Source organism: Perca flavescens, chromosome 17, assembly GCF_004354835.1.
Source record: "Perca flavescens isolate YP-PL-M2 chromosome 17, PFLA_1.0, whole genome shotgun sequence".
Taxonomy (NCBI): domain Eukaryota; kingdom Metazoa; phylum Chordata; class Actinopteri; order Perciformes; family Percidae; genus Perca; species Perca flavescens.
The window spans coordinates 3769817-3782952 of NC_041347.1; the positions used below are offsets into that span (position 1 = coordinate 3769817).

The 13136-nt window shown below is 44.9% G+C and overlaps 1 protein-coding gene across 5 annotated transcripts in view; it reads right to left on the reverse strand.

Annotated features, from left to right (window-relative positions):
* The window catches only part of piezo1 (piezo type mechanosensitive ion channel component 1 (Er blood group)), a 175763-nt gene that overhangs the window by 15997 nt on the left and 146630 nt on the right, over positions 1 to 13136 (reverse strand). For all 5 annotated transcript variants that reach the window (XM_028604250.1, XM_028604248.1, XM_028604247.1 and 2 more), the window contains 4 exons: positions 5206 to 5338; positions 4848 to 4995; positions 2607 to 2759; positions 2178 to 2239 (listed from right to left, as the gene is read on the reverse strand). In XM_028604250.1, coding sequence (XP_028460051.1) covers positions 2178 to 2239; positions 2607 to 2759; positions 4848 to 4995; positions 5206 to 5338 — 496 coding nt within the window. The remainder of the gene's footprint in view (positions 1 to 2177; positions 2240 to 2606; positions 2760 to 4847; positions 4996 to 5205; positions 5339 to 13136) is intronic.

A 13136-nucleotide genomic window follows, 5' to 3' on the forward strand; every position in this document is an offset into this window, starting at 1 on the left:
ATATAGTGTCTGGCTTTTGTTTGATATTTTGTGTTGGCAAATGGCTTTTTGTTGAGTTTCCTTTTAGCGAAAAAATAGACACGGAAAAGCGTAGCACCTTTTTTTTCGCCAGCTAGGCTATTCCACACAACAGTCATGATGTTCCTTTCAGCTATCCGCTCGTGCTCCAGGAAAGTGAAGTATATCCAGCAATCATGTAGCTAACATTGGAAGCTTGACGTTTGCATGTGGCACGCAGGTTACCTTCCAACCAAACACGCCCCCAAACACGGACGATGTGACTCAAAAACAGTGTCTGGTAGCCTGCCTATAAGTGGCATCACACTGTCTGCCACTTGTTGTCTGTAGCTAGTTGTACTTTGAGGTGTATGTCACATTTTAGCTGCCAATAGGGCTGTCCCAAACGATTATTTTTTTAACGATTAAACTACCTATTATTTTCCCATTGCTCAATTATTAACAATTTACAAATTTCAATAAGGTTCAAATCTCTATTTATTAAAATTGTTTAACACTGCACTGTTCAAGTAAAATGATTTTTTAGTGCAACCTGAAGCCAGATGTAGGCTATCAATCCAACCACAAAATAAAGTTACTTTCATGAGAAATACAAGTAAACAGAGCAAGTGCAAAAACAGTAGCCTGTATTTGCTTTTTTAACAGTAGGTAAAATAATGAATAAGCTCTTGTTTAATCTAAGCTATTTTCCCTTTAATTTAGCTTTAATTATTTGTATCTAAAGGCTGGTTAAGCACTTTAATGGAGAGAAGTTTAGAGGAGAGGAGACGATGGACAGTTTTTTTGTCTCGTTCCAGTGATTGGCACATCTGGGTGATGTCGTCGGATATGTGTTAGTTTTAGGGCCCTATCTTGCACTCAGCGCAATTACCTTTGTACACCGACGCATGTATCATTCCTATTTTGCACCTGACGCACAGCGGACTTTTCCCTCCACAGACGCACGTCGGTAAATTAAGGAATGCATTTGCGGTCCTGGGGGCGGTTCAGCAAAAAGAGGAGGCGTGTTCAGGCGCAAACGTTCCCTGGTGCTATTTTGCAGTTTCAGAAAACAATTCCGCTACTGACCAGGAAAAACCTAGTTTAAAGTCAGTGGCGCTAGTCTAAAGTCAGTAGCACGTTATTCAGATGCTATTGTTATGCATACACTTTGCTTCTCTCATCTAAACGGAAGCAGCAGTTCCCATTTTTGCCAACCATGCATAATTACAAAGAAAAATATTACTGAAAATGCGCTTCAGGTGTTTGGATAGATCAGGAGGCACTTTACGCGCGATGCGTTCCTGGTGTTAGGTGGACGGAGATGGAGTGGGGGGAGGAGGAAGGGGCACAACAGGTGCAGGTGGTGCGTTTGGAGGCCCACGCTCCATGGCTGCACCAATCCTCTCCAGACTTGAGGAGATGCGCCCGAGAGGCTGCAGCAACATCGCCACCCGGCCAAGACGGGCATTTATTACTTTGCTGCATCTCGGACAGCTCCCGCTTGCGTGCGCCAAGCAAATCCACCGTTATAATAGCAATCCGCCATGGAACAAGCGCGCCTTCTCTTGAAGGGAATGTGAGATGACGCTCTGATTGGTTTATTGCACGTTACGCCCAAACCACACCTAGCTACTTCACACCAACCCATTTTAGATTTGCGTTGGGTGCAAGAGTCATTTATTCCGCCGGTATAATAGCAACAGTGCCCGAGATCCGCCCACAAATCTATTTGCGTTTCACGTTTGATACTTGCGTTAAAATAGGGCCCTTAGAGCCAGTGTTAGTTTTTCAATGCCAAAAAGTTTGTGCATCACATTGAATCAATCTGCTAGTGTGGGTGTCCCCTGAGCATTATCTTGAATATGTACAGTTTAGAAGAGCCTAAAAGCTGATGTGTTTTTCTACCCAAATACAGTACCTGAAAGCAAAAGTCAATCTCAAGTTCCAAAACTTTTTCCATACTGTCTCGGATTGTCGTCCAATACTGATGTATCCCAGTGCATTCCCAAAACACATGAAAATGATTTACTCTGTCTGTCCAAAAGCCAGAATAATGCGTTTTTACTCTAATATTTTACCAAGACCCAAATTGTAATTAATTTAGCCAATCGGTGAAAACCAATGAATACCATGAATACTCTAAAATACAATAAATAAATGATTTAATTTGACTTGACCTTTCAGTGACAGCAGGCAGGATGAAGAACATCCACAGGTGGATCCCAAACACAAGGATCACCTGAAAGGAAGAAACAACAGGAGGAGGAGGAGAATAGGAAAGGTGTAAGGGAAAAAAAAGATAAAATATTAAGAATGCAGAAAAGCACATCAGTAGAGCAAGTCAAATCTAGTCATCCTAACAAATTGGCCTGTCTAAAAGCCACCTAGTTACATGATGTTACAGATCAACCTTTTCAAGAAGTAAATTTGCAAAGAATGCAACACAGGCATGGAAATCCACTAATTGGTGTCTGATATAATTTGGGAAGGTGAATGACGGAACAAACACAGTGACAGTGACAGTCCTCCACCTCCACTTCTTCAAAGGGAAAATGTGGAACAAAACAGATACATAAATGGCAATAATCTGAATACATGAACTGAACCTGGAAGATGAGTTTTCCCAAGACAGCCTTGCGCAGGTACAAGGCTCGGTCGATGATCATGGTGCTGAACTGGATGAGCAGCATCACCAGGAAGGCCTCAGGAACCTGGTCCTCTGACAGGGTGGAGGCTATATCAGCTGCTGCACTGTGTTTCTAAAGGAGAGAACCGTAAATCATGTAGGATTTACTCTAAAAACTGATAAGATACTGTATGTTTAAAAAAGTAATATTTTTTAGTTAATTTAACCTTTATTTAGTCAGGCAAGACCCATTGAGACTTAGTTCTTATTTTTGTTTGTGCCCTGGTTACATATCATACAAACAACATTTTGTAATCAAAAGACAATAAAATAAATAAGATAAAAGACAAAACATCAGCCATCAGAGATATCTCGTTTGGCTCTCTGTGAAGGCGGTCGCATTTTCTCCCTCTCCTCCCGTTGCCTACCCTGCTTTGCTCTCTTGTCTAGTCTTTGTCTCTGTGTACTTCTAGAGTCTGTCTCTCGGCACTGCTCCTAAACTACGAATTATGGATTTGATCAACTGGCCTCTCAGCGCAATTGACACCATCTTCTCGACGAGAAGCTCGGGTTCGGGGGAACTTGACTGCCCTGCCGGAACGTTCGCAGCTGGCTACACGATGGACGCATGGGAGAGGTGGCAGGTCGTGTGTCTGGCGGTTCTTTCCATGGAGGACATTGAAGATATCTACCTATTTGGAACCATGATAACAGGTCTTTTGCTGATTAGGCACTGCCCTGGTTTATCGAGAAATTAAGAAGAAGACAGGAACCGAGCAAAATACCAGGCTGCCCGTCATGGTTGAAGCTGTGGGCAGAGCTGTCGGAACTCAAATTGTGACTTTGACCACCATGAGCCACAAATTGGATACTATGATCACCATGGGCCAAAAATTGGATACCATCTTGGAGAGACTATCAGCTCTGGATAGGCTGGACAACATTTTGGGAAACTCACGGTTTTGGCAAGGAAATTTGATCGATACGGAGACCAGAGGGGACATTTCAGAGAAGTCGAGAGTGACTGACTGCGGCTCCTGGCCCTAAGACAAAACAAATTCCAGTCTTATCTTTTTCGGCTCCCTGAACCAGCACTGGCCTTGGCCGAGGCCGGTGTTGAATAATCACCTCCCCCTGGAGCACCGCAGCGAGGCACACTCTTGCGTTCCCTACCCGATTCCAACAGACACCTGTTGATTGTTGACTCGGACTGGGTCCTGTTTCAAGGCTGACTCCATGGCAACCGGCTGTGTATCGCAAAGACAATCGTGCGGACTGAGAAAACCAGATTACGGGGTCCAGACGTAGCTTGACTACTCAGGCCTACATACACACGAACTCTTACATATATACAGATATGCAATCACCCCCCACCCCCAATCCAGCGCCTTCACCGCTTCTACCCCCATTGAGGCGGGCGGGTCTGTGACCAGCGCCTTTGTTTGGCTGCAGGACCAGTCTGTCTGCTTGCCTTTTTTTCCTGTTCCCACACTGTGCTCCTAGTGGGGCATAGTCTGGGAGTTGCCTTTTTCTCCTCGTCTCTCCTCATGTCATGCTGTATTTTCTTTACCCAATGTATGTTTGTATGTACCTTGTAAAGCGCTTTGTTGGTTTCTTATCTGTGAAATGCGCTCTATAAATAAAATTGGATTGGATTGGATCATAGGACATTCAACTTGACAGTCTCTTAAAACTTGTCAGGCTCTAGGTACACAAACATTAAAGCAGTTTTTCCCAGTTCAATTTTGACTTGAGGGACTTCAAGAGCTGACTACTCCTGAGATCATTGATCAGCAGGCTCATTTCTATGCTTCATTATTTATGAGGCGCTTTGGTTAGCAGTGGGATAGAGGGAGTAGAGGGTGGGATATGAGGCTGATCCTTATGCACTAATTTCCAGGTGGACTGTGATTTATAAAGGGAACATTGCCTGCAGGTGTGCATGCGCACATGTTTAAAAATCTGATTATGTTTTGGTGGACGCCATTTTCAGCTTTTGTGCGCACGTACACTTTTGGTATGGATCCTATAGGCAACGTTTTAAAATGAGACTAGTGTTCCTACCTGCAAGCTGTACTTGTCTTGACTAGACCGTAGGCTTTAGTAAAAGAAGACACGACACGGTGCTTCATTAAGCCCACATGCTACCCTAGCTTTGCGTTTATATGGTTGCCCTGCTTTGCTGCAGTCCAGCCAAAAATGTCACAAAACCTGCTCTCACCCCAAAAGCCCAAAAACCAAAGACGATGATGATGAAGTCAATGACATCAGTCAGGAACATGAACGCATAGACATCTGTGGCAGTCCGATACTCAGCATGTAGAATACCTCGGAAGAATCCTTGTGCCGGCCTGTAAACACTCTGAATACTGCAGAGGAAAACAAAATGCATTAAACCACTGAATTTGTGGAAAAGTTAATTAATTCCTCCTAGGATTGCAACTAAACTTATTTTTATTAATCCAAACTATTTGAATGAATTATAGATTATTTAGTCTTTAACATGTGAAATATTTTGATAAATGTTCTTAGAGGGTGACAGTGGTTACTTTATAGTCTCTAGCCTATGTCCTACTTACCCAGAGACGAAAACATGTTTTATCTTGTGCCCCACAGCCAGCAATCTCTGACTGGCTGCCTCTCTCCTCCTGCCTTTCGGCTTCTTCTTCACTGGTTCTTCACAGGGATCTGTAGTTTCAGCTGTGGGCTCCTCTGGAACGGTCAAGGAGGGATTCAAATAAATGAGTCAATAAAAAGTAACCATAGTTTAAAATCTTTCCTGAAATATATAGTCTCTGTATTGTGATTCAAATGACATATCAGCACAGAGATGACCAAGATAAACAGAAAATACCAGTTGAATGGAGTACAACATTACAATATTAAAGTTACTATATCACTTTTTAATATTTCTGAAACTGTGTAATTTTTCGTATATTGATCATAAATGACCTGTAACACCAAACGAGACCAACAGTGAAAAGAATGCTATTTTTATATAGTTTTTATTAGTGCCTTTGCCTGGGTCCGATTTTAATCTACAAAGTCACAGAATGATTAGGTAGAATGGCTCTACAGTAACACATTCTGAGCGTATCCAGCCAGGTAAAGGGTAGCAGGAGAGTTCTTTATATAGGCCTAATTGTATTCGAATTTCATTTTAGAAGTAATCTGTTGTAGTTATGGCAAATACTGGGGCAGGGATATCACAGGAAAAAAGGAAATTAAACAAAGAACAACTAAAAGCTAAAAGGGAAAGTAAGACAACGGGCAAGAATCTGAGTCAATCTCAGTCGGGCTTTCACCAGATGGACAATATTGGGATTGTAAATGATTCAAAACCGACCCAGATTTTGCCTTCAGGTATATGATATTTCTATTTCATTCATAATATAACTTTACAGTGCATGAAGTGGTTGTATGTCAGTAGCTGACATTAAATTACGTCCCCCTTCCATCCTACAAACTCTTAATGCTTTGGCTCGTGACACAGTGATAGTGATACCTGGTTTAGCTCACCATACATATAAAGTAGGTAGCCGTATAGAAAACTTGAAATGCAACGATGCATCTGTAACTTGAGAATGTGAATGGTTTTCTGTCTGAGCAAAATATTCATTGCAACTACACGACCTCCCTGTAACACTAACTCAGTAATCTACAGTGGGCAATACAGCACCGTAAAGAAAAGACCTTTACGACAGCAAGTGTGGTAAAAACACTACCGCTGAACATATAATAATAATAATAACAATAATAATAATAATACATTAAAAAATGATAGCGCTTTTATAGACACTCAAAGACGCTTTACAGTTTTGGTTACAAATGGACAAAACAGACTAGGTACGTAGACATGGTTACATGACAGACAAAAAGAAAAGGAAACACATAGGTGCATGGACAAGCACAGGCAAAGCAGGAGAGGTGGGCAATGAAAAGGAGGGAAAAACTGCAAAAGTCTATTAACAGGAAAAGCAAGTTTGAAGAGGTGAGTTTTGAGGGCCTGTTTGAAAGATGGTACGGTGCTTGACTGTTTGATGTGGTCGGGGAGTGCGTTCCAGAGGGTGGGTGCAGCAGCTGAGAAGGCTCTGTCTTGCTTAGTCCTGATGGTCTTGAGTATGTTAGCATCGACGGACCTGAGAAGGCGGGCAGCTGAGTTCTGGACGTATTGGAGTTTGCTGTTGCAATAGTCCAGTCTGGAGGTGATGAGGGCATGGATGAGTGTTTCAGCTGCAGTGGTGGACAGAGAGGGGCGGCGGCGTGCAATGTTACGAAGGTGAAAGAAGGCGGTTTTGGTGACGTGGTTGACATGCTGTACAAAGGAGAGGGTGGGATCGAAGATGGTTCCAAGGTTGCAGATGCAGGTGGAGGGGGCAACGTTGGAGCCATCGATGTTGAGGGAAAAGGTCTGGGCATGTCGGGTGAGGGAGTTTGGGCCAATTATGAGAATCTCAGATTTATTGCAGTTGAGTTGGAGAAAGTTTTCTTGCATCCATGATTTAATGTCAGGGAGGCAGGTTGTAAGGGTGGAGTGCCTGGAACACCTCCCTAGGGAGGCGCCCAGGGGGCATCCTTACCAGATGCCCGAACCACCTCAACTGGCTCCTTTCGACGCAAAGGAGCAGCGGCTCTACTCCGAGCTCCTCACGGATGACTGAGCTTCTCACCCTATCTCTAAGGGAGACGCCAGCCACCCTCCTGAGGAAACCCATTTCGGCCGCTTGTACCCTGGATCTCGTTCTTTCGGTCATGACCCAGCCCTCATGACCATAGGTGAGGGTAGGAATGAAAACCGACCGGTAGATCGAGAGCTTTGCCTTCTGGCTCAGCTCTCTTTTCGTCACAACGGTGCGATAGATTGAATGTAATACCGCACCCGCTGCGCCGATTCTCCGACCAATCTCCCGCTCCATTGTCCCCTCACTCGCGAACAAAACCCCAAGGTACTTGAACTCCTTCACTTGGGGACTCATTCCCTACCTGGAGAAGGCATTCCATCGGTTTCCTGCTGAGAACCATGGCCTCCGATTTAGAGGTGCTGATCCTCATCCCAACCGCTTCACATTCGGCTGCAAACCGACCCAGTGAGTGCTGAAGGTCACAGGCCGATGATGCCATCAGGACCACATCATCTGCAAAGAGCAGCGATGAGATCCCCAGCCCACCGAACTGCAACCCCTCCCCACCCCGACTACGCCTCGATATCCTGTCCATAAATATTACAAACAGGATTGGTGACAAAGCGCAGCCCTGGCGGAGGCCAACCCTCACCTGAAACGAGTCCGACTTACTGCCGAGAACCCGGACACAGCTCTCGCTTTGGTCGTACAGAGATTGGATGGCCCTGAGTAGAGACCCCCACCCCCCATACTCCCGCAGCACCTCCCACAGTATCTCCCGGGGGACCCGGTCATACGCCTTCTCCAAATCCACAAAACACATGTAGACCGGTTGGGCATACTCCCAGGCTCCCTCCAGGATCCTTGCGAGAGTGAAGAGCTGGTCCGTTGTTCCACGACCAGGACAGAATCCGCGTTGCTCCTCCTCAACCCGAGATTCGACGATCGGCCGAACCCTCCTTTCCAGCACCTTGGAGTACACTTTACCAGGGAGGTTGAGAAGTGTGATACCCCTGTAATTGGCACACACCCTCTGGTCCCCCTTTTTAAAAAGGGGAACCACCACCCCAGTCTGCCACTCCTTTGGCACTGTTCCAGACTTCCACGCAATGTTGAAGAGTCGTGTCAACCAGGACAGCCCCTCCACACCCAGAGCCTTGAGCATTTCTGGACGGATCTCATCAATCCCCGGGGCTTTGCCACTGTGGAGTTGTTTGACTACATCAGTGACTTCCGCTTGGGAAATCGACGACAATCCCCGTCATCCTCCAGCTCTGCCTCTAACATAGAGGGCGTATTAGTTGGATTCAGGAGTTCCTCAAAGTGCTCCTTCCACCGCCCTATTACCTCCTCAGTTGAGGTCAACAGTGTCCCATCCTTACTGTACACAGCTTGGATGGTTCCCCGCTTCCCCCTCCTGAGGTGGCGAACAGTTTTCCAGAAGCACTTTGGTGCCGACCGAAAGTCCTTCTCCATGTCTTCTCCAAACTTCTCCCACACCCGCTGCTTTGCCTCTTTCACGGCAGAGGCTGCAGCCCTTCGGGCCCTTCGGTACCCTGCAACTGCCTCCGGAGTCCTCTGGGATAACATATCCCGGAAAGACTCCTTCTTCAGTCGGACGGCTTCCCTGACCACCGGTGTCCACCACGGTGTTCGTGGGTTACCGCCCCTTGAGGCACCTAAGACCCTAAGACCACAGCTCCTCGCCGCAGCTTCAGCAATGGAAACTTTGAACATTGTCCACTCGGGTTCAATGCCCCCAGCCTCCACAGGGATGCACGAAAAGCTCCGCCGGAGGTGTGAGTTGAAAGTCTGTCGGACAGGGGCCTCCTCCAGACGTTCCCAATTTACCCGCACTACACGTTTGGGCTTACCAGGTCTGTCCAGAGTCTTCCCCCACCCCCTGACCCAACTCACCACCAGATGGTGATAGGTTGACAGCTATAACCCTCTCTTCACCCGAGTGTCCAAAACATACGGCCTCAGATCAGATGAAACGATTACAAAATCGATCACTGACCTTCGGCCTAGGGTGCTCTGGTACCAGGTACACTTATGAGCATCCCTATGTTCGAACATGGTGTTCGTTATTTTGCAACAAGTCATTGGCATCAGCACTAAAAATTCCATATCGGTCGATCCCTAATGTAAATGACATAGTTAGCAGGGGAGGGTGAAAACTTGCAGTCACACAAAACAGGACAGTCGGCGAAAGGCAAGGTGGAGGAAGCTTGGAGATGGTTAAGTGCTGCGGGACTGAACGTGGATGATAAGCAGAGGAGCTTCACTGCAGAGGAACGTGGATGATGAGCAGAGGAGACAGGGACTGAGAGGTCAGCAGCGTCAGCTACTGTCAAGTAGCCAAAGCTGTCATTCGCAGCTAGCCGCCTACTGACTGGGTAGCGGCTAGCAGATGCTAACTGGAGGCAGCAGTCCCAGCCAGGCAACAAGGCCTAACTGCACCTGGACTGCAGACTGTCCAGGGGTCTCATTTATAAACAGGGCTGAAAATGTGCGTACGCCACTTACCACGCAAAGGTTGTAATTTATAAAAAACAAACTTGACGGGAGAATCTGTCAGACTGCAGAGAGTAAATGGGAATAAGATTACTCGTAATGTTTTCTAGTATTGATGCCTCACGCACATTTTTTCACTCCATATCATCCACATTACCATGAAGATGAAATCCAGCAGTGTTAATTGTGTTATGCTATTACTTGTGTAAACCTGCTCAAGGTCAGAGTAGAATCACTGAGAGATGACAAGGTGGTGGCTGAAATGGTAGAAAAGGTGAAAGTGTGTGCTACCCAGAATGGTCTGAAGATGCCGGATGCTGAGCCCAGAGTAAGCAGAACACCTGCCCGCATTCGCCAAGCTGTCAGCCCTGAAGCGTTGTCACAGGCAACAGGTGAACTCAAATGGAGAGCTGAGTTTTATGAACCTCTGGATTTGGTCCAGTCTGAACTCACCAGAAGATTCGACCAGACCGGGATGAAAACAGCTGCATTCAGGGAGAAGACCATAATTGATGTAGCAAACAGCCTCATATCATCGGAACTTGACGCACAATCTCTTCATCTTCCTAAACACCTAGACACAGGGCGACTGCACCTTCAGCTCCAAATGTTGGGAGATGTGTGTAAAGGGGCCGGTTCCCCATGCAAGACAGTACAAGAAGTTGCTTCACATCCATCTAACCTGCACCCTCAAACCAGAGCTCTATTTGGAGAAGTAGAGGATCTAATAAAACTTTGCATGTGCCTACCGATCTCTGTTGCTTCTTCAGTGAAAACTTTCTCAACCCTCAGACGCCTTAAAACCTGGCTGCGGAGCAGCATGTCCCAAAAGAGACTAACACACCTCACCCACGTACACGGGGACATCGTTGCCCAGTTGGATATTCATGCAATGATGAAAACTTTCATCACTGTCAACCCGGAGCGCAAAAACACATTTGTAGTGTTATGACTGTAGCACAAGGTAAGAATGCTGGTTTATTATTATGTTGCCGCCGTGCAGTTATTATTGGCATGATTAATCAACTTTTCAGTTACAGCTTAACTGAAAGTTTATATGAATTATTGGAGATAATTCAGTGATGTGTTTTATACCGTTGTTTTGTGGCACCGTTTTTTAGCTTGTAGTAGGCATATACTGTACCATTGTCGTAGCCGTGTGCCTATATCCTGCGTTACCCATGCCTGCGTTGTTCTGTCTTGGATTTTGGACTTTATTCTTGTTTTTGTTTTTTCGCTTGTATACCTGTGTTCCAGTTTTATTACAGAAGCCTTAGTACTGTTTTGACAACACAAATGCATTTGTTTTAATAGATCAAGAGATATTCTGTCTTCATCTTGACAGTATAAGAAATTTAATTTGGTTGAATAGCAATAACGGTCTATTATTTTCCGGTGTTTCGGGATCAGTAGCCTATGGCAGGCTAATTGTTGTCTTGGATAGGCTATTTTTAATTAATTTAATCTCTATACCGTTCAAAAAATTGTGGTGGATGCTGTTTGGTGTGTGTGGTGGTTGACTTTGGCTGAAAACTTCACTCGGAAAATTTGTCAGCACCCCCAATTCACAATATGTTCCTGCGGCTCTGTATTGATCAATACCAGTGTAATGAGATTGATACTTTAGTTTTAGTTTCTCACCAGTATACACCGCTGTGGTTTCATCAAAGAGGCAACCTGGCTGTCTGTGTAAGTGCCGCTGCTTTCAAGTGCCGCTCCTGTCACACATGCTGTCACAGCACAGAGCAGACACACTTTGCTCCTCCTCCCCCCTCTTGTGCTTTGATGTTGTACCGTCACGTGACTCAGTGGCGACAAGCAAGCAAGCAGCCAGGCTCAGCAGCAGCCAGCAGCACACACACACAAGCAGGACAAAGACGAAGCAGAAGAAAGGCAGAGAGAAAGAGGAGCGCTGTGTAACTATATTTTCAGGCCAAAAATCAAACAACGGCAAGCTGTATAATTTGTAAAAAGGCTGTAAGATACAGTGGTAACACAACAAATTTATACAAGCATATAATAATTCTGTCCTGGGTTTTAACTTATTAATAATCCAAAGGAAAATCACAAAACCACTTAAAAAGGACATGGAAATTCATTCAGATTTAGCAATTTGATGATTCATCCACCTTAATTCTAAAAAAAACTAGTGCAGTGCCCGTTGAAAATGTGCCTGTTTGGAACGGGCTGATTACTTGGCCTGTGGTGTTGCTGCTTGTAGAATTTATCAAAACCAAAGTGTACCCCAAAATGACTTACAGAAGGACCCTGAACCACTTAATATGCAACTCCACTGTATAGCCTACTATCTATTGACTTAGTGTAGGCTACTTCTACATCAGAGGAAGACATAGGCACCCACGGAAAATACCGAGCACCCACTGAGCACCCATGTGTGCCAGACTGCCAGTAGGCTAAAGTCATTTAAAATTAAACATTGCAATTCAGGGCTCCAGACTAACTTTTTTCACTAGGAGCACAGTGGCCCCCAACTGAAAATTTTAAGGGGCACAACCAGAAAATGTAGGGGCACACACCGTAAATCAACATGCTAACCATATATTCACATTTCTACTAATTTCCACTGTATTACTAATAAATACTTTGATAAAAGATGCAGAAATTACAATGTGCTGTTTCAAATTCAGTGTCACTTTTGAAGATGCAACATATAAGGTAAACTGAATTATTGTAAAAAAAATAGTATTTGTTTTATTTTCATCATGACCGTTTTTAATTGCTCTTTAATGTTTCATGTAAAGCACTTTGAATTGCCTTGTTGCTGAAAGGAGCTGTAGAAATAAAGTGGCCTTGCCTAACAACCTCAGCCTGTCAGTCAGTCACCAGGGCATAGAAACCACTGTTGTGCCTGCTCGTCTCCGAGGAAGTGTAACATCAACAGCACCGTGACCGATTTTGGCTCGCCATTAATATCCTATCGCAAACGCTGTCTGCGTGAAGTTATGAAAAACTGTAACCACACTTGAAACCACTTTATCGGCATTTCCGTGACTCACTGTGACTTCAACAAAACTGCAGAGCCAACGTAGTTTGCATTGTCTGCAGCTCTGCGTGTGTGCGGGTGTGTGTGTTTGTGTCAGAGCTCTGTGCGAGATCAAACTTAAATGCAGCCTAGAATATTGGAGGACCTTACCCCTATCCATAATGGCAGAGTAAACGCCATTATGATGTGCCTATATTTATCTTGGCTGATTTTTTCTTTTTAAGAAGCTGAAGACAATCATTTTAGATTTTATTTAGGGTTATAAAAAGCATAGATTGTCATAAAAATATTTATTTAGAGCCATCCGGGACAGAGGCCTGGGTCTTCCAGTATTTAAGGATTACTATTGGCCAGCGAATGCCAGGGC